Source organism: Hyla sarda, unplaced genomic scaffold, assembly GCF_029499605.1.
Source record: "Hyla sarda isolate aHylSar1 unplaced genomic scaffold, aHylSar1.hap1 scaffold_530, whole genome shotgun sequence".
In the NCBI taxonomy this organism is placed as follows: domain Eukaryota; kingdom Metazoa; phylum Chordata; class Amphibia; order Anura; family Hylidae; genus Hyla; species Hyla sarda.
This window is the reverse complement of record NW_026610541.1, coordinates 137242-162779: the sequence shown is the minus strand read 5'-3', so window position 1 is coordinate 162779 and position 25538 is coordinate 137242. Positions and strand designations below refer to the sequence as shown.

The 25538-nt window shown below is 50.2% G+C and overlaps 1 protein-coding gene across 6 annotated transcripts in view; it reads left to right on the top strand.

The window, feature by feature from the left end:
* NR1I2 (nuclear receptor subfamily 1 group I member 2) overlaps nucleotides 1–21821 on the top strand; it is an 81493-nt gene extending 59672 nt beyond the window's left edge. For 3 of the 6 annotated variants that reach the window (XM_056554021.1, XM_056554020.1, XM_056554023.1), the window contains 8 exons: nucleotides 3341–3471; nucleotides 7689–7876; nucleotides 11003–11139; nucleotides 11233–11378; nucleotides 11453–11569; nucleotides 13351–13459; nucleotides 19671–19791; nucleotides 21401–21821. In XM_056554021.1, the coding sequence (XP_056409996.1) occupies nucleotides 3341–3471; nucleotides 7689–7876; nucleotides 11003–11139; nucleotides 11233–11378; nucleotides 11453–11569; nucleotides 13351–13459; nucleotides 19671–19791; nucleotides 21401–21508 (1057 nt within the window). In that variant the 3' untranslated portion in view covers nucleotides 21509–21821. Of the gene's footprint in view, nucleotides 1–1464; nucleotides 1550–2437; nucleotides 2606–3340; nucleotides 3472–7688; nucleotides 7877–11002; nucleotides 11140–11232; nucleotides 11379–11452; nucleotides 11570–13350; nucleotides 13460–19670; nucleotides 19792–21400 lie in introns of those variants that run through there. The other 3 variants (XM_056554024.1, XM_056554022.1, XM_056554025.1) reach the window with 3 other exon arrangements.
* The last annotated feature ends 3717 nt before the right edge of the window (nucleotides 21822–25538 follow it).

Sequence of the window (25538 nt, the reverse complement as noted above, 5' to 3'; positions counted from 1 at the left end):
TTGTGGTCACAAGAGGCTTCACGAGCCGCCATTAAATAGAGGGGCTGGGGGGGGGGGGGGTGTTCATATAGCAGCTGCCATAACATAAACACAAGGACCCGGTGTATTCAGTCGTCACAATGTGTCTCGTATATAAGGACGCTCTGGGGTCATTAGTGAAACACCCCCATCTCCTCTCATGTGTCACAGTCATTGGTGTCCCCCTCATGTCAGTCATTAGTGTCCCCTCTTGTCACAGTCATTGGGAGTCACATTGCAACCAATGGCTAAACACTGTCCTCCTTTAATATATATAATACACATCAATAGTCACCAAGGAGAGACACCATTGTGGCCTAATAATTATGAGACTGACAGTATAAAGGGCAGAGAGGTGCATTGTGGTCACAAGAGGCTTCACGGGCCGCCATTAAATGGAGGGGCTGGGGGGGGGGGGGGGTGTTCATATAGCAGCTGCCATAACATAAACACAAGGACCCGGTGTATTCAGTCGTATATAAGGACACTCCGGGGTCATTAGTGAACCCCCCCATCTCCTCTCATGTGTCAGTCATTGGTGTCCCCCTCATGTCACAGTTATTAGTGTCCCCCTCATGTCAGTCATTAGTGTCCCCCTCATGTCCGTCATTAGTGTCCCCCTCATGTCAGTCATTAGTGTCCCCCTCATGTCAGTCATTAGTGTCCCCCTCATGTCAGTCATTAGTGTCCCCCTCATGTCAGTCATTAGTGTCCCCCTCATGTCACAGTTATTAGTGTCCCCCTCATGTCAGTCATTAGTGTCCCCCTCATGTCAGTCATTAGTGTCCCCCTCATGTCAGTCATTAGTGTCCCCCTCATGTCACAGTTATTAGTGTCCCCCTCATGTCAGTCATTAGTGTCCCCCTCATGTCAGTCATTAGTGTCCCCCTCATGTCACAGTTATTAGTGTCCCCCTCATGTCAGTCATTAGTGTCCCCCTCATGTCAGTCATTAGTGTCCCCCTCATGTCAGTCATTAGTGTCCCCCTCATGTCAGTCATTAGTGTCCCCCTCATGTCAGTCATTAGTGTCCCCCTCATGTCACAGTTATTAGTGTCCCCCTCATGTTTCACAGTCATTAGTGTCCCCCTCATGTCACATTCATTAGTGTCCCCCTTCCCCATCTCCTCTCATGTGTCACAGTGTTTAGTGTCCCCCTGATGTTTCAGTCATTAGTGTCCCCTCTTGTCACAGTCATTGGGAGTCACATGGCAACCAATGGCTAATCACTGTCCTCCTTTAATATATATAATACACATCAATAGTCACCAAGGAGAGACACCATTGTGGCCTAATAATTATATGAGACTGACAGTATAAAGGGCAGAGAGGTGCATTGTGGTCACAAGAGGCTTCACGAGCCGCCATTAAATGGAGGGGCTGGGGGCGGGGGCGGGGTTTCAGGGGGGGTGTTCATATAGCAGCTGCCATAACATAAACACAAGGACCCGGTGTATTCAGTCATCACAAAGTGTTTCGTATATAAGGACGCTCCGGGGTCATTAGTGAACCCCCCCCATCTCCTCTCATGTGTCAGTCATTGGTGTCCCCCTCATGTGTCAGTCATTGGTGTCCCCCTCATGTCACAGTCATTAGTGTCCCCCTTCCCCATCTCCTCTCATGTGTCACAGTCATTAGTATCCCCCTCATGTTTCACAGTCATTAGTGTCCCCCTCATGTCACAGTCATTAGTGTCCCCCTTCCCCATCTCCTCTCATGTGTCAGTCATTAGTGTCCCCCTCATGTTTCACAGTCATTAGTATCCCCCTCATGTTTCACAGTCATTAGTGTCCCCCTCATGTTTCACAGTCATTAGTGTCCCCCTTCCCCATCTCCTCTCATGTGTCAGTCATTAGTGTCCCCCTCATGTGTCACAGTCATTAGTGTCCCCCTCATGTGTCACAGTCATTAGTGTCCCCCTCATGTGTCACAGTCATTAGTGTCCCCCTCATGTTTCACAGTCATTAGTGTCCCCCTCATGTTTCAGTCATTAGTGTCCCCCTCATGTGTCACAGTCATTAGTGTCCCCTCATGTGTCAGTCATTAGTGTCCCCCTCATGTGTCACAGTCATTAGTGTCCCCCTCATGTTTCACAGTCATTAGTGTCCCCCTCATGTTTCAGTCATTAGTGTCCCCCTCATGTTTCAGTCATTAGTGTCCCCTCATGTGTCACAGTCATTAGTGTCCCCCTCGTGTGTCAGTCATTAGTGTCCCCCTCGTGTGTCAGTCATTAGTGTCCCCCTCATGTCACAGTCATAAGTGTCCCCCTCATGTCACAGTCATTGGTGTCCCCCTCATGTCACAGTCATTGGTGTCCCCCTCATGTCACAGTCATTGGTGTCCCCCTCGTGTCAGTCATTGGTGTCCCCCTCGTGTCACAGTCATTGGTGTCCCCCTCGTGTCACAGTCATTGGTGTCCCCCTCATGTCAGTCATTGGTGTCCCCCTCATGTTTCACAGTCGTTGGTGTCCCCCTCATGTCCTCTCATGTTTTACAGTCATTTAGTTTCCCCCTTAACCAAGGACAATGGAGCTGAAGAGGCACAAGGATCAGTCCTAGCGCTCAATGCCAGGCAGCAGCTGCACAAGGTCTTAATAATAGTGTTAAAGTGGTTGAGGGGTCAGAGGTGACATCATGTGTTGTGAATACACAAAATAAGGGGGGCATCAGTTCGCCTATATAGAGAGGGGGTCTCAACAGTAAGAGCAGCAGGGAAATAAATCAGAATAGAAAAGAGCGTTAGAACCTTACAAAAAGGAACTGAAAGTGATCAAGAAAGAAGGATGTGATGGTGGAATCCTGTAGGACCGGGACACAGGAGTCGCTGCTCATTTCATGCTATTTTGATCCCAAACATTGTTAATGTCCCCCTATTCTCCATGTGTCACAGTCATGAGTGTCCCCATGATCTCCCCTTATGTGTGACAGTTATTAGTGTCCCCTCATCTCCCATTATGTGTGACAGTTATTAGTGTCCCCTCATCTCCCATTATGTGTGACAGTTGTTGGTGTCCCCTCATCTTCCTTTATGTGTCAGTTATTAGTGTCCCCATCATCTCCCCTTGTGTGTCAGTCATTAGTGTCCCCATCATCTCCCCTTGTGTGTGTCAGTCATTAATGTCCCCATCATCTTCCCTTATGTGTCAGTTATTAGTGTCCCCATCATCTCCCCTTGTGTGTCAGTCATTAGTGTCCCCTCATCTTCCCTTATGTGTCACATTCATTAGTGTCCCCTCATCTTCCCTTATGTGTCACAGTCATTAGTGTCCCCTCATGATCATCTTCAGCTCAGTTATGTTGTGATCACTTTCTTCTCCCCCTAGACGCGCCATGAAGCGACACCTTCAGCTCAGCTGCCCCTTCCAGAACGCCTGCGTCATCAACAAGAGTAACCGGCGCCACTGCCAGGCCTGCCGGCTGAAGAAATGCCTGGACATAGGGATGAAGAAGGAGCGTGAGTCCTGGTGGTATCAGTGTGGGATGACCTGACCGCCATGTCTCCGTGTTGGCCCCATGACCGGGTTCACACTGCGTTTTCTGTTCACGTATAATGTATGGGCTTTTATCCTCCTGAAAAGGATATAAACGTCCACGGAAACATCGACATCTGTGGTGGAACCTAAACTACCGGAACATTCCCATTACTCTACGCCATAAATTACACAAAAACTATTGAAACAAAGTGATCTGCCCAAAATATATGTATATGTTGTACTGTGGGGCGAGTTATTATGTTTTTACAAGTCATTGGGGAATGGTTTTTAGCATCCATTTTACATATGTTTTTTTTACTCTTTTAAAAAGAATTAAATGTATAAACAAAAACACATAACGCAGTGTGAACCCGGCCTAACACATGTGAGTGGGGCCCCTGATCTATAGATGTATTACTCTATGTGACCTTGGTTAACACATGTAAAGATGGCCGCAGTTCAATAGAGGTATTACCCCAAGTATCTGTGAGACCTCATGGTTACCATAGTAACACATGTAAAGATGGCTGCAGTTCTATAGAGGTATTACCCCAAGTATCTGTGTGACCTCATGGTTACCATAGTAACACATGTAAAGATGGCCGCAGTTCAATAGAGGTATTACCCCAAGTATCTGTGAGACCTCATGGTTACCATAGTAACACATGTAAAGATGGCTGCAGTTCTATAGAGGTATTACCCCAAGTATCTGTGTGACCTCATGGTTACCATAGTAACACATGTAAAGATGGCTGCAGCTCTATAGAGGTATTACCCCAAGTATCTGTGAGACCTCATGGTTACCATAGTAACACATGTAAAGATGGCCGCAGTTCTATAGAGGTATTACCCCAAGTATCTGTGAGACCTTATGGTTACCATAGTAACACATGTAAAGATGGCTGCAGTTCTATAGAGGTATTACCCCAAGTATCTGTGAGACCTTATGGTTACCATAGTAACACATATAAAGATGGCTGCAGTTCTATAGAGGTATTACCCCAAGTATCTGTGTGACCTCATGGTTACCATAGTAACACATGTAAAGATGGCTGCAGTTCTATAGAGGTATTACCCCAAGTATCTGTGTGACCTCATGGTTACCATAGTAACACATGTAAAGATGGCTGCAGCTCTATAGAGGTATTACCCCAAGTATCTGTGTGACCTCATGGTTACCATAGTAACACATGTAAAGATGGCTGCAGCTCTATAGAGGTATTACCCCAAGTATCTGTGAGACCTCATGGTTACCATAGTAACACATGTAAAGATGGCTGCAGTTCTATAGAGGTATTACCACCCCAAGTATCTGTGTGACCTCATGGTTACCATAGTAACACATGTAAAGATGGCTGCAGTTCTATAGAGGTATTACCCAAGTATCTGTTTGACCTCATGGTTACCATAGTAACGCATGTAAAGATGGCTGCAGCTCTATAGAGGTATTACCATTCCAAGTATGTGTGACCTCATGGTTACCATAGTAACACATCTAAAGATGGCTGCAGTTCTATAGAGGTATTACCCCAAGTATCTGTGTGACCTCATGGTTACCATAGTAACACATGTAAAGATGGCTGCAGTTCTATAGAGGTATTACCCCAAATATCCGTGAGACCTCATGGTTACCATAGTAACACATGTAAAGATGGCTGCAGTTCTATAGAGGTATTACCCCAAGTATCTGTGAGACCTCATGGTTACCATAGTAACACATGTAAAGATGGCTGCAGTTCTGTAGAGGTATTACCCCAAGTATTTGTGACCTCATGGTTACCATAGTAACACATGTAAAGATGGCTGCAGTTCTATAGAGGTATTACCCCAAGTATCCGTGTGACCTCATGGTTACCATAGTAACACATGTAAAGATGGCTGCAGTTCTATAGAGGTATTACCCCAAATATCCGTGAGACCTCATGGTTACCATAGTAACACATGTAAAGATGGCTGCAGTTCTATAGAGGTATTACCCCAAGTATCTGTGAGACCTCATGGTTACCATAGTAACACATGTAAAGATGGCTGCAGTTCTGTAGAGGTATTACCCCAAGTATTTGTGACCTCATGGTTACCATAGTAACACATGTAAAGATGGCTGCAGTTCTATAGAGGTATTACCCCAAGTATCTGTGTGACCTCATGGTTACCATAGTAACACATATAAAGATGGCTGCAGTTCTATAGAGGTATTACCCCAAGTATTTGTGACCTCATGGTTACCATAGTAACACATGTAAAGATGGCTGCAGTTCTATAGAGGTATTACCACCCCAAGTATCTGTGAGACCTCATGGTTACCATAGTAACACATGTTAAGATGGCTGCAGCTCTATAGAGGTATTACCCCAAGTATCTGTGTGACCTCATGGTTACCATAGTAACACATGTAAAGATGGCTGCAGTTCTATAGAGGTATTACCACCCCAAGTATCTATGTGACCTCATGGTTACCATAGTAACACATCTAAAGATGGCTGCAGTTCTATAGAGGTATTACCCCAAGTATCTGTGTGACCTCATGGTTACCATAGTAACACATGTAAAGATGGCTGCAGTTCTATAGAGGTATTACCCCAAGTATCTGTGTGACCTCATGGTTACCATAGTAACACATGTAAAGATGGCTGCAGTTCTATAGAGGTATTATCCCAAGTATCTGTGAGACCTCATGGTTACCATAGTAACACATGTAAAGATGGCTGCAGTTCTATAGAGGTATTACCATTCCAAGTATGTGTGACCTCATGGTTACCATAGTAACACATGTAAAGATGGCTGCAGTTCTATAGAGGTATTACCCCAAGTATCTGTGTGACCTCATGGTTACCATAGTAACACATGTAAAGATGGCTGCAGTTCTATAGAGGTATTACCACCCCAAGTATCTATGTGACCTCATGGTTACCATAGTAACACATCTAAAGATGGCTGCAGTTCTATAGAGGTATTACCCCAAGTATCTGTGTGACCTCATGGTTACCATAGTAACACATGTAAAGATGGCTGCAGTTCTATAGAGGTATTATCCCAAGTATCTGTGAGACCTCATGGTTACCATAGTAACACATGTAAAGATGGCTGCAGTTCTATAGAGGTATTACCATTCCAAGTATGTGTGACCTCATGGTTACCATAGTAACACATGTAAAGATGGCTGCAGTTCTATAGAGGTATTACCCCAAGTATCTGTGTGACCTCATGGTTACCATAGTAACACATGTAAAGATGGCTGCAGCTCTATAGAGGTATTACCCCAAATATCTGTGTGACCTCATGGTTACCATAGTAACACATGTAAAGATGGCCGCAGTTCTATAGAGGTATTACCCCAAGTATCTGTGAGACCTCATGGTTACCATAGTAACACATGTAAAGATGGCTGCAGTTCTATAGAGGTATTACCCCAAGTATCTATGTGACCTCATGGTTACCATAGTAACACATGTAAAGATGGCCGCAGTTCTATAGAGGTATTACCCCAAGTATCTGTGAGACCTCATGGTTACCATAGTAACACATGTAAAGATGGCTGCAGTTCTGTAGAGGTATTACCCCAAGTATCTGTGTGACCTCATGGTTACCATAGTAACACATCTAAAGATGGCTGCAGTTCTATAGAGGTATTACCCCAAGTATCTGTGTGACCTCATGGTTACCATAGTAACACATGTAAAGATGGCTGCAGTTCTATAGAGGTATTACCCCAAGTATCTGTGTGACCTCATGGTTACCATAGTAACACATGTAAAGATGGCTGCAGTTCTATAGAGGTATTACCCCAAGTATCTGTGAGACCTCATGATTACCATAGTAACACATGTAAAGATGGCTGCAGCTGTATTGATTATTGGGCCCACCAGACCTGACATAAATCCAATGTAGATTAACACATACGGAGGGTTCCCGGTACCGTAGACCGCCATGTGGGCTCCGCACATACAGGCAGACATGTTTATAGACACTACACTGCTGATGGTCACCCATATATAGGATGGCGACAACACCGCCCAATAAGATTTATTCACAAGACCTTTCAAAAGGATCCTTATTGCAGAATGCTGTCACCATTCTACATGTTCGCTTTGCCTTTTGTGGGGGTGAAAACAAACAAGGACATTTGCCACGTGCACCAGAGCCCCCCTGTAGGTTCCACACAGCCGCCATGTTTTCACCCTCTCCATCTCGCCTGCAGTCATCATGTCGGACGAGGCGGTGGAACAGCGACGCTCCCTGATCAAGAAGAAACAGAGACTGTCCCAGATCCCACCGCTGCCCCCCGTGTCCGGCCTGACGGGGGAGCAGGAGAAGGTGGTGCAGCAGGTCACGGAGGCGCAGAAGAAGACGTTTGACAGCAGCTTCACCTACTTCAGGAACTACCGGGTAAGGATGAAACGGAGGAAGGACATTCTAGACGCACGTGCATTGTTGGAGCAGACATTGTGATCAGTGACTCTGGATCAGCTGTATTGTCTATTGGAGTCAGAGGCTGATTTTTTACATTCTTTACACTTCAGCTCTTCTCTATTGGCTGTGATCAGTGACTACACCTCCTTGTCTTAGATTGTGCAGTAGTCCAGGACGTGACAAATCAAGGATACGGCAAAAAAACGTTAGGAGCCAGAAGGCCGCACGTAACATCATGTGATCAGTCATGACTGTACCCTCATCTCGCCTTGTGTGTCAGTCATTACTGTCCTCTCATCTCTCTCCTGTGTGTCATAGTCATGTGTCCCCTCTTTTCTCCCCTGTGTGTCAGTCATTGCTGTCCCCTTATCTATCCCGTGTGTCATAGTCATGTGTCCCCTCTTTTCTCCACTGTGTGTCAGTCATTATTGTCCCCTCGTCTATCCCCTGTGCATCAGTCATTACTGTCCTCTCAGGTATCCCCTGTGTGTCAGTCATGTGTCCCCTCTTTTCTCCCCTGTATGTCAGTCATTACTGTCCTCTCATCTATCCCCTGTGTGTCACATTCATTACTGTCCCCTCATCTATCCCCTGTGTGTCAGTCATTACTGTCCTCTCATCTCTCTCCTGTGTGTCATAGTCATGTGTCCCCTCTTTTCTCCCCTGTGTGTCAGTCATTGCTGTCCCCTTATCTATCCCGTGTGTCATAGTCATGTGTCCCCTCTTTTCTCCACTGTGTGTCAGTCATTATTGTCCCCTCGTCTATCCCCTGTGCATCAGTCATTACTGTTCTCTCAGGTATCCCCTGTGTGTCAGTCATGTGTCCCCTCTTTTCTCCCCTGTATGGCAGTCATTACTGTCCTCTCATCTATCCCCTGTGTGTCACATTCATTACTGTCCCCTCATCTATCCCCTGTGTGTCACAGTCATGTGTCCCCTCTTTTCTCCCCTGTGTGTCAGTCATTGCTGTCCCCTTATCTATCCCGTGTGTCATAGTCATGTGTCCCCTCTTTTCTCCCCTGTATTTCAGTCATTACTGTCCCCTCTTTTCTCCCCTGTGTCAGTCATTACTGTCCTCTCATCTATCCCCTGTGTGTCACATTCATTACTGTCCCCTCATCTATCCCCTGTGTGTCACATTCATTACTGTCCCCTCATCTATCCCCTGTGTGTCAGTCATGTGTCTCCTCTTTTCTCCCCTGTATTTCAGTCATTACTGTCCCCTCTTTTCTCCCCTGTGTGTCAGTCATTACTGTCCCCTCATCTATCCCCTGTGTGTCATAGTCATGTGTCCCCTCTTTTCTCCACTGTGTGTCAGTCATTATTGTCCCCTCGTCTATCCCCTGTGCATCAGTCATTACTGTCCTCTCAGGTATCCCCTGTGTGTCAGTCATGTGTCCCCTCTTTTCTCCCCTGTATGTCAGTCATTACTGTCCTCTCATCTATCCCCTGTGTGTCACATTCATTACTGTCCCCTCATCTATCCCCTGTGTGTCAGTCCTTACTGTCCTCTCAGGTATCCCCTGTGTATCAGTCATGTGTCTCCTCTTTTCTCTCCTGTATTTAAGTCATTATTATTATTATCTGTGCCACAGTCATTACTGTCCTCTCATCTATTCCCTGTGTGTCATAGTCATTACTGTTCTCTAATCTATCCCCTTTGTGTCACAGTCATTACTGTCCTCTCATCTATTCCCTGTGTGTCATAGTCATTACTGTCCTCTCATCTATCCCCTTTGTGTCACAGTCATTACTGTCCTCTCATCTATCCCCTGTGTGTCATAGTCATGTGTCCCCTCTTTTCTCCCCTGTGTGTCATAGTCATTACTGTCCTCTCATCTAACCCCTGTGTGTCAGTCATTACTGTCCCCTCATCTATCCCCTGTGTGTCACATTCATTACTGTCCTCTAATCTATCCCATGTGTGTCAGTCATTACTGTCCTCTCATCTATCCCGTGTGTCAGTCATTACGATCCTCTCATCTATCCCGTGTGTCAGTCATTACTGTCCTCTCATCTATCCCCTGTGTGTCAGTCATTACTGTCCTCTCATCTATCCTCTGTGTCAGTCGTGTCCTCTCTTTTCTCCCCTGTGTGTCAGTCATTACTGTCCTCTCATCTATCCTCTGTGTGTCAGTCGTGTCCTTTCTTTTCTCCCCTGTGTGTCAGTCATTACTGTCCTCTCATCTATCCCCTGTGTGTCATAGTCATGTGTCCCCTCTTTTCTCCCCTGTGTGTCATCAATCCCGTGTGTCACAGTCATTACTGTCCTCACATCTATCCCCTGTGTGTCATAGTCATTACTGTCCTCTCATCTATCCTCTGTGTCACAGTCATTACTGTCCTCACATCTATCCCCTGTGTGTCATAGTCATTACTGTCCTCTCATCTATCCTCTGTGTCACAGTCATTACTGTCCTCTCATCTATCCCCTGTGTGTCAGTCATGTGTCCCCTCATCTATCCCCTGTGTGTCAGTCATTACTGTCCTCTCATCTATCCCCTGTGTGTCATAGTCATTACTGTCCTCTCATCTATCCTCTGTGTCACAGTCATTACTGTCCTCTCATCTATCCCCTGTGTGTCATAGTCATGTGTCCCCTCTTTTCTCCCCTGTGTGTCATCAATCCCGTGTGTCACAGTCATTACTGTCGCCTCCGTTCCCGTTCTGATTCCCTCCCTATCCTCGCCCCCCGCCTCCCGCCTCCGATGTGTATCAGCAGATTTGGGCAGCATTCCCTGGTGTTACATGAGCAGTGGATGTCATGTGACCACAGCAGCCAATCAGCAGCCTCAGCCATCACGCTCTCTACTCCTAAGTACAGAGTGTGAGCGAGGAGCAGATTGGCTGCGGCGATCACCTAACGTTTTTTTTTTTTTTTTAAGGTGTACAATCCTTCTTGAGAGGGGCTGACCAAAACCAAGGCGCCATGAAATTCTTATTTGACCTGGCGCCTGGGATTTGTAGAGCCCTGCAGTAGCCTGTAAATCGCCTCCTGTCTCATCAGAGGCTCAGGCTGCTGCCTTTAGCTCCTCTATGCTTTACACTGCAGCTCACATCAGATTCATCCTCCTCTTATAACTATTTATGTTTTGTTTGTAGCCCGTCAGGCGTCACCCGCATCCCGAAGACCAGCTCCACCAGCCCGCCGTCTTTTTAATGTTACCGCACATATCCGACCTGACCACGTACGTCATCAAGGGCATTATAAACTTTGCCAAAGTTATCCCATATTTCAGGTACAGACCTCTACGTCATATAACGACCCTGTCCCCTTGGTGTCCATTTGTATCCGGTCATGTGATCCTCCCCCACTATGTCTGATTTATCAGGGATTTGGGCATCGAGGATCAGATCGCTCTGCTGAAAGGCTGCGCCCTGGAGCTCACAGTCATCCGTTTCAACACAGTCTTTGACAACCGGACGCAGAGCTGGTTATGCGGTCAGTACAACTACAACGTGGACGACCTGACCATGGGTGAGTATCGGGCGCGCCTGCCGCAGCGATGCCCCTGTCCTTTCGCCGTTACACGTATTGTCTCTCGCCCACAGCCGGGTTCCGACAGCTCTTTCTAGAGCCGCTCGTTCGGTTCCACTGCATGCTGAAGAAGCTGTGTCTGCACATCGAGGAGTACGCGCTCATGCAGGCCATCTCCCTGTTCTCTGCAGGTACGGGAACACACAGGGCGCCCCAGATAGCATCACCAACTCCATCCAGAGGGGCAGGGGTGTGGTCAGTGTACTCAGGGGCTGAGTTAGGGCGGAGTCAGTCCTGCTGTATAGATTCTCTTACAATGCTCTCCAAGCTTTGGAGCTATTGCAGAACTACAACTCCCTGCATCTGGGGGTTGTAGTTCTGCAAAACCTGGAGGTCCACTGACCTATTGCATGGAGGTAGACAGTTCTAGATCTCTCCTAGGTCAGTCAACCCCCCCCCCCCCCCCCAGAGTGGATGCCTAGGTCAGCGTGTCTCTCGTCCCCATCCCCCCTCCCCTCCCGGAGCGGACGCCTAGGTCAGCATGTCTCGTCCCCATCCCCCCTCCCCTCCCGGAGCGGACGCCTAGGTCAGCATGTCTCGTCCCCATCCCCCCTCCCGGAGCGGACGCCTAGGTCAGCGTGTCTCTCGTCCCCATCCCCCCCCCCCCCGGAGCGGATGCCTAGGTCAGCGTGTCTCGTCCCCAGACCCCCCCCCCTCCCCTCCCGGAGCGGACGCCTAGGTCAGCGTGTCTCATCCCCATCCCCCCCTCCTCCCGGAGCGGACGCCTAGGTCAGCGTGTCTCGTCCCCATCGACCCCCCCCCCCTCCCGGAGCGGACGCCTAGGTCAGCGTGTCTCGTCCCCATCCCCCCCCCCCTCCCGGAGCGGACGCCTAGGTCAGCGTGTCTCTCGTCCCCATCCCCCCCCCCCGGAGCGGACGCCTAGGTCAGCGTGTCTCTCGTCCCCATCCCCCCCCCCCCGGAGCGGACGCCTAGGTCAGCGTGTCTCGTCCCCATCCCCCCCCCCCCCCTCCCGGAGCGGACGCCTAGGTCAGCGTGTCTCGTCCCCATCCCCCCCTCCCGGAGCGGACGCCTAGGTCAGCGTGTCTCTCGTCCCCATCCCCCCCCCCCCGGAGCGGACGCCTAGGTCAGCGTGTCTCTCGTCCCCATCCCCCCCCCCCGGAGCGGACGCCTAGGTCAGCGTGTCTCTCGTCCCCATCCCCCCCCCCCGGAGCGGACGCCTAGGTCAGCGTGTCTCGTCCCCATCCCCCCCCCCCCTTCCCGGAGCGGACGCCTAGGTCAGCGTGTCTCGTCCCCATCCCCCCCCCTCCCGGAGCGGACGCCTAGGTCAGCGTGTCTCGTCCCCATCCCCCCCCCTTCCCGGAGCGGACGCCTAGGTCAGCGTGTCTCGTCCCCATCCCCCCCCCCCCTCCCGGAGCGGACGCCTAGGTCAGCGTGTCTCGTCCCCATCCCCCCCTCCCCTCCCGGAGCGGACGCCTAGGTCAGCGTGTCTCGTCCCCATCCCCCCCCCCCTCCCGGAGCGGACGCCTAGGTCAGCGTGTCTCGTCCCCATACCCCCCCCCCCCTCCTCCTCCCGGAGCGGACGCCTAGGTCAGCGTGTCCCGTCCCCATCCCCTCCTCCCGGAGTGGACGCCTAGGTCAGCACCCCCGACTGGACGCCTATGGGGGCGCTATTATTTCTGACGCTTATGTTGCATTTTATGTATTGAATCAGCTTCTGCAGTGAGTGTCGGATGGCAGTCATATTTTACAGTGACGTGATTCATAAATCAGCTCCCACTCCATGTCATGTGACATGTTATCATATCTGTAAAGGTTCACCGTCAGTCACTCACATGTACTTGTTAGAAATGGGGTCACGGGGTCATGTGATGTATTCACGAGTCCTGTGCTGTGGCGCCTGAAGACAGTCGTTCTTTGTTTCTTTAAGTCTTGTGACTTCCTTGTATTGCAGACCGGCCGGGAGTCAGAGACCATCGAAGAATTGATGAGATCCAGGAGCATCTGGCATTAACCTTGATGGCGTATATAGAGAGTCAGCGGCCGCCATCCCTGGAGAACAGGTGAGATGTGACCTGCTGTACAGGTGTGTGTGATGTCTTACCTCCTCCGGTGTCTATTGTACAGGTGTGTGATGTGTTACCTGCTCCCGAATGACTACTGTACAGGTGTGTGATGTGTTACCTGCTCCCCAGTGACTGCTGTACAGGTGTGTGATGTGTTACCTGCTCCCCAGTGACTGCTGTACAGGTGTGTTATCAGGATCCGGACTGGCGGCTGGTGAAGACACAGAAGATGGATCCTCTGTGCCAGAGAGGCGATGGCGCGGGTCGTACTGGGGGATTGGTTCTGGTAGTTCTGGTAGTTACCGCCGCAGCGGGATGGACTTGCTGCGGCGGTAACTACCAGGTCGTGTCCCCCAGTAGCAACTCGACCTCTCTGGCGGCTGAGACTGGTGCGGTACATAAGGACTAGACAGAGGCGAGGTCAGACGTAGCAGAAGGTCAGGGCAGGCGGCAGGTTCGTAATCAGGGGCAACAGCAGAAGGTCTGGATACACAGGCAAGGGAACACACTAAACGCTTTCTCAGGGCACAAGGCAACAAGATCCGGCAAGGACAGGAAGGGGAAGTGGGTATTTATGTGTTAGGGAGGTGATTAGACTGATTGGGCCAGGCACCAATTAGCGGTGCACTGGCCCTTGAAATCTTAGAAAGCCGGTGCGCCCTAGGGAGCGGGGCCGCACGCGCCTGGACGAGACAGACACCGGAGGAGGAGGGTGAGTGGAACGGGGAGCGATCCGCGAGCGGACATGACCCGCCACGCGGATCGCGTCCCCGCCAGCACGAACACTGCAGCGCTTGCGGTCAGAGACAGAGACCGGAGCGCTGCTGTCAGCAGAACCCCCCCCTTGGGTCACCCCCTCCTTTTGGAAGCCAGAAATTTATGAATTTGCATTTTGTCAAGAATATTGGCCTCGGGTTCCCACGACCTCTCCTCGGGACCACAATTCTCCCAATCAGTAAGAATTTTTTTTTTTTTACCTCGGATGACCTTGGAGGCGAGGATCTCTTTCACCGAGAAGACATCAGAGGACCCAGTGACAGGAGCAGGAGCGGTGACCTTGGGGGAATAACGGTTAAGTATGAGGGGTTTGAGAAGGGACACATGGAAAGAGTTAGGAATATGAAGAGAGGGAGGAAGATGGAGCTTGTAGGAGACAGAATTTATTAGATTTTTATTTTAAAAGGCTCAAGGTAACGAGGACCCAACTTGTAGGTAGGAACCCAGAACCGAATGTATTTGGCAGAGAGCCATACTTTGTCACCAGGAGCAAAGACAGGAGGAGTTCTTCTCTTCTTATCCGCATGTCTCTTCATGCGAGACGAGGCCAGTGAGAGCGACTTTTGAGTCTCCTTCCAGATAGATGAGAAGTCCTGAGTTAATTCATCTACGGCAGGAACTCCAGATGAAGTGGGAATGGGGAGAGGGGGGGGGGGGGCAGCGGGTGACGGCCGTACACTACAAAAAATGGAGATTTGGCGGAAGATTAAGAATTCTTAAAATTGTACGAGAATTCAGCCCAGGGCAGCAGGTCAACCAAATCATCTTGACGGGAGGAGACAAAATGTCACAGGTAGTTACCAAGAATTTGGTTCACTCTCTCCACTTGTCCATTGGATTGAGGGTGATAGGCGGACGAGAAATTCAATTTGATCTTTGAGTGCAGAGTGCTCTCCAAAATTTTGAGATAAATTGAACGCCTCTATCAGAGACGATATGCGTGGGAAGCCCGTGGAGACGAAAAATCTGCAGAAAAAATTGCTTCGCCAACTGTGGCGCAGAAGGAAAGCCAGGAAGCGGGACCAAATGAGCCATTTTGGAAAAACGATCAACGACCACCCAAATGACGGTGTTGCCATAAGATGAAGGAAGGTCCGTGATTAAGTCCATGGCTATGTGGGATCAAGGCTGTTCAGGCACCGGCAGGGGGTGGAGAACACCTGCAGGCTTCTGGCGTGGAGTTTTATCACGTGCACATACTGTACAGGCCCGTACAAAATCAGTCACATCTTTTTCCAGGGAAGACCACCAGTAGTGTCTGGAAATCAACTGTATGGATTTTTTAATTCCGGCGTGACCAGCCAGATGGGAGGAATGACCCCATTTGAGAGTCCGGAGGCGAAGACATGGAGGAACATAAGTTTTTCCTGGAGGAATTGGCACCAGAGAAGCAGGAGTAGAGGAGATCAGGCCCTCAGGAGGTATGATGTGCTGAGAAAGGGTTTCTGCTTCGGAGGCATCGGTGGAACATAAGGAATCAGCCCTGAAATTCCTGTTTGCAGGACGAAAATGAATTTGAAAATTGAAGCGGGCAAAGAACAACGACCACCTGGCCTGGCGAGGATTTAAATGCTGGGCAGACTGAAGATAAGACAGATTTTTATGGTCAGTGTAGATGGTGATGGGGTGAAGGGACCATTCCAGGAGATGTCTCCACTCTTCAAGTGCCAACTTGATGGCCAACAGTTCACAGTCTCCTATAGAATAGTTCGGTTTTTTTTTCAGGAGGAGAAAAAGTTTTGGAGAAAAAAACGCAAGTGATGTTTTTTCCCTTAGCGGTTCTTTGAAGAAGGACGGCCCAGGCTCCTACTGAGGAGGCGTCAACCTCAAGGAAGAAAGGCTTCAGTGGATCTGGCCTAGACAAGACTGGTGCAAAAGCGAAGACGGCCTTAAGGCGAGTAAAAGCTTCAACCGCTTGGGAAGGCCAGGACCTCGGATTCGCGTTTTTCTTCGTCGGTGCCACAATAGGAGCAACGATGGTGGAGAAGTGAGGAATGAACTGACGATGGTAGTTGGCGAATCCGAGGAAGCGCTGGATAGCACGAAGACCAGAGGGGCGTGGCCAATCCAAGACCGCGGAGAGCTTGTCACGTTCCATTTGAAGACCCTGTCCAGAGACCAGGTATCCCAGGAAAGGAAGACGGCTGCGTTCAAAAAGGCATTTTTCTAATTTGGCGTAAAGATGGTTTACACGAAGGCGCTGGAGCACTTGACGGACATGGAGCTGGTGTTCCTCAAGGTTGGAGGAAAAAATTCGGATGTCATCTAGATAGACAACTACGCAGGTATACAGTAAGTCCCGAAAGATTTCGTTGACAAAATCTTGAAAGACTGCAGGGGCATTGCAAAATCCAAATGGCATGATGAGCTATTCGAAGTGGCCATCTCTGGTGTTAAAAGCGGTTTTCCACTCATCTCCTTCACGAATTCTGATGAGGTTATACGCGCCCCTGAGGTCAAGCTTTGTAAAAACTTATGCTCCATGCAGACTGTCAAAGAGCTCAGAGATGAGAGGCAGAGGGTAGTGGTTCTTTACTGTAATTTTATTGAGGCCACGATAGTCTATGCAGGGGTGTAGTGAACCATCCTTCTTGGCTACGAAGAAGAACCCCGCTCCGGCTGGTGAAGAAGACTTCCTAATGAAACCTCTCAAGATTTTCCTGAATGTATTCAGACATGGCCTTGGTTTCTGGAGCGGAGAGAGGATAAATTCTGCCACGGGGCGGTGTGGTATCAGGAAGCAAGTCAATAGGGCAGTCGTAGGTTCTATGTGGTGGTAAGACCTCCGCCTGCTTTTTAATAAAGACGTCAGCAAAGTCCGGGTAGGCCTTAGGAAGGCCAGGCAATGGAGTAGCGATGGGGACTTGGCTGATTGGTATTGACTTAAGGCAACGTTTGTGGCAGGAGGCGCCCCAGGACTTAATGTCCCCAGTGGTCCAGTCGAGGGTAGGAGTGTGACGCTGGAGTCAGGGCAAGCCAAGCAGAATGTCGGAGGTACGATTTGGCAAAACAAAGAATTCAATTTTTTCTTGATGGAGAACTCAAACGGTCATGAGCAAGGGTTCTGTGCGGTAACGCATGGTGCAGTCCAGATTCTCTCCATTTACAGATGAGATGAAGAAGGGTTTGATGAGATGGGTAACTGGAATGTTAAATCTGTTGATGAACGGGGCTTCAATAAAGTTTCCTGCAGATCCTGAGTCCAGGAAGGCCACCGCAGAGAAGGAGGAGTTAGCGGATGGAGAAATCCGCACTGGAATAGTCAGACGTGGAGAGGAGGAATTCACACCTAGTAACGCCTCTCACACGTTAACTAGGTGCGTGCGTTTCCCTGACGCGGAGGGCGACTAGGGCAGTCTTTAAGGAAATGTTCAGTACTGGCACAGTACCAGCACAGATATCCATTTCTGCGGTGAATCCTCTCTTCTTGGGTCAGGCGAGACCGGTCCACTTGCATAGCCTCCTCGGCGGGAGGCACAGGGGTAGGTTGCAGAGGACTCTGGAAGAGAGGTGCCGAGCGAGAAAACCGCCTGGTGCGAACAAGATCCTTTTCTTGGCGGAGCTCCTGGCGTCTTTCCGTGAAACGCATATCTATGCGGGTGGCCAACTGGATGAATTCAGGCAAGGTAGCAGGAATTTCTCGTGCAGCCAGAACATCTTTGATGTGGCTGGATAAACCTTTCTTGAAGGTCGCGCAGAGATCCTCGTTGTTCCAAGCTAGCTCAGAGGCGAGGGTGCGGAACTGAATGGTGTATTCACCCACTGCAGAGCTCCCTTGGACGAGATTCAGAAGAGTCGTCTCTGCAGAGGAAGCCCGGGCTGGCTCCTCGAAGACGCTGCGTACTTCGGAGAAGGACTGGACAGAAGCAGTGGCAGGATCGTTGCGGTCCCACAGCGGTGTGGCCCAGGACAAGGCCTTTTCAGATAACAAACTGACCACGAAAGCCACCTTCGACCGTTCTGTGGGGAACTGGTCCGACATCATTTCAAGGTGCAGGGAACATTGGGACAGGAATCCCCGACACATCTTAGAGTCCCCATCAAATTTCTCCGGAAGAGACAAGCGGACTCTAGAGGTAGTTGCAGCAACTCGGAGTGGAGGAGAAGCTGGAGCTGGCGGAGGAGATGGTTGACGCTGGGCAGGCAGAAGCTGCTGGAGCATGGCGGTCAACTGCGTCAGCTGTTGTCCTTGTTGGACGATCTGCTGGGATTGCTGGACAACAACGGTAGCGAGATCAGCAAGACTCGGCAGTGGCACCTCAGCGGGATCCATGGCCGGATCTACTGTCAGGATCCGGACTGGCGGCGACACAGAAGGTGGATCCTCTGTGCCAGAGAGGCGATGGCGCGGGTCGTACTGGGGGATCGGTTCTAAGTAGTTACTGGTGTTCACCAGAGCCCACCGCAAAGCGGGATGGACTTGCTGCGGCGGTAACTACCAGGTCGTGTCCCCCAGTAGCGACTCCACCTCTCTGGCGGCTGAGACTGGTGCAGTACACAAGGACTAGACAGAGGCAAGGTCAGACGTAGCAGAAGGTCAGGGCAGGCGGCAAGATTCGTAGTCAGGGGCAACAGCAGAAGGTCTGGATACACAGGCAAGGGAACACACTAAACACTTTCTCAGGGCACAAGGCAACAATATCCGGCAAGGACAGGAAGGGGAAGTGGGTATTTATGTGTTAGGGAGGTGATTAGACTGATTGGGCCAGGCACCAATTAGCGGTGCACTGGCCCTTTAAATCTTAGAATGCTGCCGCACGCCCGCCCTAGGGAGCGGGGCCGTGCGCGCCAGGGCGAGACAGATACCGGAGGAGGAGGGTGAGTGGAACAGGGCGCGATCCGCGAGCGGACATGACCTGCCACACAGATCGCGTCCCCGCCGGCACGAACACAGCAGCGCTCGCGGTCCGAGACAGAGACCGGAGCGCTGCTTTCAGCAGAACGCCGTGAGCGCTCTGGGGGGGACAGCAGGACCATTACATGTGTGATGTGTTACCTGCTCCCCAGTGTCTGTATTACAGGTGTGTGATCTGTTACCTGCCCCCAATGACTGTTGCACAGGTATGTGATGTGTTACCTTCCCCACATGACTGTTGTACAGGTGTGTGATGTGTTACCTGCTCCCCAATGACTGCTGTACAGGTGTGTGATGTGTTACCTTCCCAGTGTCTGTAGTACAGGTGTTCGATGTGTTACCTGCTCCCCAGTGACTGCTGTACAGGGGGTGTGATGTCTGTCCTCACCCCCCCCCCCCTCCCCGGTGTCTATTGTACAGGTGTGTGATGTGTTCCTCCCCGCCCCCCCTCTTCCCATGTCCATTGTACTGGTGTGTGATGTGTTCCCCCCCCCCCCGGTGTCTATTGTTCAGGTGTGTGATGTGTTACTACTTGTGGATTTTCGTGTGTCTTTGATTTGTTGCGTTTGTTCTCAGGTTCCGCTTTGCGAAGATCATGGAGTGTCTGACGGAGCTGCGTACTATGAACGACGAGCACAGTAAACAGCTTCTGCGCATTTGGGACATTCAGCCGGATTATACGCCTCTGATGCATGAGGTGTTTAGCAGATTACAGGAGTGACCGCGCCTCCATTTACGGCTACCTTACTGTGTAAACGGTGTCCGTCTACCGCCCCAGACGTCTCAGGTCAATCTTGTTGTGCGCTGACGTCTCAGGTCAATCTTGTTGTGCGCTGACGTCTCAGGTTAGTCTTGTTGTACGCGGACGTCTCAGGTCAGTTTTGTTGTACGCGGACGTCTCGGGTCAGTCTTGTTGTGCGCTGACGTCTCGGGTCAGTCTTGTTGTGCGCTGACGTCTCGGGTCAGTCTTGTTGTGCGCTGACGTCTCGGGTCAGTCTTGTTGTGCGCTGACGTCTCGGGTCAGTCTTGTTGTGTGCTAACGTCTCGGGTCAGTCTTGTTGTGCGCTGACTTCTCAGGTGAGGGCCTTGGCAGATGGACGTCTCGAACATTTCCTGTTTATTGAATGTGAATTTTCGGATTTTGCAGCGTGTTTGTTTTTACCTGTTGATCACTTCACCAGGGCGCCAGTGCCAATCTTGACTTAACTATATCAGGGAATTGCACAATCTTCTTGTACAAACCGTCTGAGGGAGCGGCGCACTGGGCGGTGGCTATGTGGTAACGCCGCCTCCTCGCTCTCCGGCTGCATCTAAACCTCTTCAGGGAATAAGCTAGAACCACAACACTTCATCTACCTTAGGAACCACAAGGGCTGACACTTCCCCTGACCCCGCCCACACTGCTGGCCTCTGTCTTGTGATTGGATACAGCTGGTCCATTGATTTATCTTACTGGGAGGAGACTGACGCTGGCGAAGGATGGCTCTGCACCCGAACCTCAGGCAAGTGGGGAGTCACTATTCACCTCCAGAGCAGCATTCACAATTCTTCAGCAGTGATCTGCGGTGGTGCCGCATGAGCTGAACTTACAGGGGCCCTGTCCGACTCCGCAGCCTGAGAGGTAAAAGCTGAATTGTAAATGCAGCTCCGGAGTAAAACAGGGATAAAAGATACACAAGGGAACCTCACATTTCTATCATCTCCTCTTCTATATGCAAGGTCTTGTCTCGTGCCTTATCTATAGAGAACCTGCGGGGTCACTCATCGTATTCCTCCATCTCCTCCAGAGCTGCCCACAGGCCACAAGGCCTGGACCCTGAGACCTCCTCAGAAGACATGAAGATGCAGCTTTGGTTGTGATTGGAGTATAAGAGAGTTCAGCTATGTTCACAAGACCGCTGTCCACCATCATTTAGTCTGTTCAAAGGACAAGATTGTTCTCCTAGGAGTGCCCTCACCCCAGTGCCAACCCCCCACACCACCATCACTAGTACAGGACACACTCACCCCAGTGCCAGCCCTCCCCTCACCATCATCACCGGACAACACCACCAACCCCCCCCACCCCCCCCCTCACCATGATCACCAGTACAGGACGCCCTCACCCCAGTGCCAGCACCCCTCCCCATCATCACAAATACAGGACATACTCATCCCAGTGCCAGCCCCCTTCCCATCATCACAAATACAGGACATACTCATCCCAGTGCCAGCGCCCCCTCACTTCACCACTGATGACCCTTTTGTGTCCCCAGAAGTTTATATACCTCATTCCTTATTTTATCTGTGTGGATTTTCTGCTTTAGGGCATCCTAATGCGCCTTCCACAGGACAATCACCCCTGTCATCCTCCTATGCCTCTTCCATGTATACCGGTACTTGGCTCAGAATTCCCGCCATGTGCTGCTTTGTAACGTGGACTGTAGGTGCCAAGAATCGGATCAGTGGGACCCAAGGAGCGTCATGAATGAAGCATCGGGCCGCCGCACCCTTCTCAGGAATCCCTTAGGAGCTCAGGAGCGGAGCCCCTCTATGGACCCCAGACCCGGAATCCCTACTATTGCTGTTATTATTATGTAATGTTATTAACTATAGTGATACAAGAAGTAACTGGAATGTAATACTGGATATTGTGACGTGGTATCGTGACCAGTGATGACATCTTCAAACAGCTGCACAGTGTAAATATGTCCTCTGTGTAAAAAATAAAAAGTGTTTACACCTGTACTAGTCAGACATTATACAAAACCAGCACAATCCTCTCCTGAAATACTCTGTACTGCTGTGGACCCTGCTCCTCCACTATATAACTCTCACCCTGTGACCTCCACATGACCAGCACACTCCTCTCCTGAAATACTCTGTACTGCTGTGGACCCTGCTCCTCCACTATATAACTCTCACCCTGTGACCTCCACATGATCAGCACAATCCTCTCCTGAAATACTCTGTACTGCTGTGGACTCTGCTCCTCCACTATATAACTCTCACCCTGTGACCTTCACATGACCAGCACACTCTCTTCCAGGAGCTGATCAGATACATAACCTATAACTGCCTGCAGACCTCTATGGTACCATACAGGACAGGTGAGGACACTATAGAGGAGACAGGAGCTGTACAGATCAGATATATAATCTATAACTACCTGCAGATCTCTATGGTACCATACAGGACAGGTGAGGACAATACAGAGGAGACAGGAGCTGTACAGATCAGATATATAACCTATAACTGCCTGCAGATCTCTATGGTACCATACAGGACAGGTGAGGACACTACAGAGGAGCCAGGAGCTGTACAGATCAGATATATATATATATATATATATATATATATATATACACAGCCCCCCCCCTCTATATACACAGCCATTCCTCTATATACACAGCCCCCCTCTATATACACAGCCCCCCTCTATATACACAGCCATTCCTCTATATACACAGCCCCCCCTCTATATACACAGAGCCCCCCCTCTATATACAGAGCTCCCCTCTATATGCACAGCCCCCCTCTATATACACAGCCAATCCTCTATATACACAGCCCTCCTCTATATACACAGCCCCCCCTCTATATACACAGCCCCCCCTCTATATATACACAGCCCCCTCTATATACACAGCCCCCCTCTATATACACAGCCCCACTCTATATACACAGCCCCCCCTCTATATATACAGCCCCTCTATATACACAGCCCCCCTCTATATATACACAGCCCCCTCTATATACACAGCCCCCCTCTATATACACAGCCCCCCCTCTATATACACAGCCCCCCTCTATATATACACAGCCCCCTGTATATACACAGCCCCCCCTCTATATACACAGCCCCCCTGTATATATACACAGCCCCCCTGTATATATACACAGCCCCCCCTCTATATACACAGCCCCCCCCTCTATATACACCGCCCCCTCTATATACACAGCCCCCTCTATATACACAGCCCCTCCTCTATATACACAGCCCCCCTCTATATACACAGCCCCCCCTCTATATACACAGCCCCCCCTCTATATACACAGCCCCCCCCCCCTATATACACAGCCCCCCCTCTATACACACAGCCCCACTCTATATACACAGCCCCCCCTCTATATATACACAGCCCCCTCTATATATACACAGCCCCCTCTATATACACAGCCCCCCCTCTATATACACAGCCCCCCCTCTATATACACAGCCCCCTCTATATACACAGCCCCCCCTCTATATACACAGCCCCCCTCTATATATACACAGCCCCCCCCTATATACACAGCCCCCCCCTATACACACAGCCCCACTCTATATACACAGCCCCCCCTATATACACAGCCCCCCCTCTATATATACACAGCCCCCCCTCTATATATACAGAGCCCCCTCTATATACACAGCCCCCTCTATATACACAGCCCCCCCTCTATATACACAGCCCCCTCTATATACACAGCCCCCCTCTCTATATACACAGCCCCCCCTGTATATATACACAGCCCCCCTCTATATACACAGCCCCCCTCTATATACACAGCCCCCCTCTATATACACAGCCCCCTCTATATACACAGCCCCCCTCTATATACACAGCCCCCCCTCTATATACACAGCCCTCCCTCTATATACACAGCCCCCTGTATATATACACAGCCCCCTCTATATACACAGCCCCCCTCTCTATATACACAGCCCCCCTCTATATATACAGCCCCCCTCTATATATACACAGCCCCCTCTATATACACAGCCCCCCCTCTATATACACAGCCCCCCTGTATATATACACAGCCCCCCTCTATATACACAGCCCCCCTCTATATACACGCCCCCCTCTATATACACGGCCCCCTCTATATACACGGCCCCCCTCTATATACACAGCCCCCCTCTATATACACAGCCCCCTCTATATACACAGCCCCCCTCTATATACACAGCCCCCCCTCTATATACACAGCCCTCCCTCTATATACACAGCCCCCTGTATATATACACAGCCCCCTCTATATACACAGCCCCCCTCTCTATATACACAGCCCCCCTCTATATATACAGCCCCCCTCTATATATACACAGCCCCCTCTATATACACAGCCCCCCCTCTATATACACAGCCCCCCTGTATATATACACAGCCCCCCTCTATATACACAGCCCCCCTCTATATACACGCCCCCCTCTATATACACGGCCCCCTCTATATACACGGCCCCCCTCTATATACACGGCCCCCCTCTATATACACGCCCCCCCCTCTATATACACAGCCCCCCTCTATATACACGCCCCCCCCTCTATATACACAGCCCCCCCCTCTATATACACAGCCCCCCTCTATATACAAAGCCCCCTCTATATACACGGCCCCCTCTATATACACGGCCCCCCTCTATATACACGGCCCCCCCCTCTATATACACGGCCCCCCCCTCTATATACACGGCCCCCCCTCTATATACACAGCCCCCCTCTATATACACAGCCCCCCACTATATACACAGCCCCCCTCCCTATATACACAGCCACCCTCTATATACACAGCCCCCTCTATATACACAGCCCCCCTCTATATACACAGCCCCCCTCTATATACACAGCCCCCTCTATATACACAGCCCCCCTCTATATACACAGCCCCCCCTCTATATACACAGCCCCCCCCTCTATATACACAGCCCCCCCCCTCTATATACACAGCCCCCTCTATATACACAGCCCCCCTTATATACACAGCCCCCCTCTATATACACAGCCCCCCCTCTATATATACACAGCCCCCCCTCTATATACACAGCCCCCCCTCTATATACACAGCCCCCTCTATATACACAGCCCCCTCTATATACACAGCCCTCTCTATATACACAGCCCTCCCTCTATATACACAGCCCCCTCTATATACACAGCCCCCCTCTATATACACAGCCCCCTCTATATACACAGCCCCCCTGTATATATACACAGCCCCCTCTATATACACAGCCCCCCTCTATATACACAGCCCCCTCTATATACACAGCCCCTCTCTATATACACAGCCCTCCCTCTATATACACAGCCCCCCTCTATATACACAGCCCCCCCCCTCTATATACAGAGCTGTTAATGCCATCCTAGGAACTGTGGGGATTCGCTTCCCTAGTTATCCCCTAGTCACCTCTCAGATAGTTAATATTCTGTTAAATTACATGTAAATGCTGTATATAATATGAATTCGGGTAGAAGAAACAGACATGGCCGCACATCTACATATTGTATAATGATCTAATTGCTTCTCAGCATAAATTCAAACGTTAACAGGTTGTTAGTATAAACATTTTGACAAGCCCACTCGCAACATCAAGGCCACCTAATTACAGTGGGTCCCTAGCATAAAATGGCGTAGAACTGGGCGGCGACCACCACCGCCACGACACCAATGCCCACAGGGGGAACGACCCACTGGC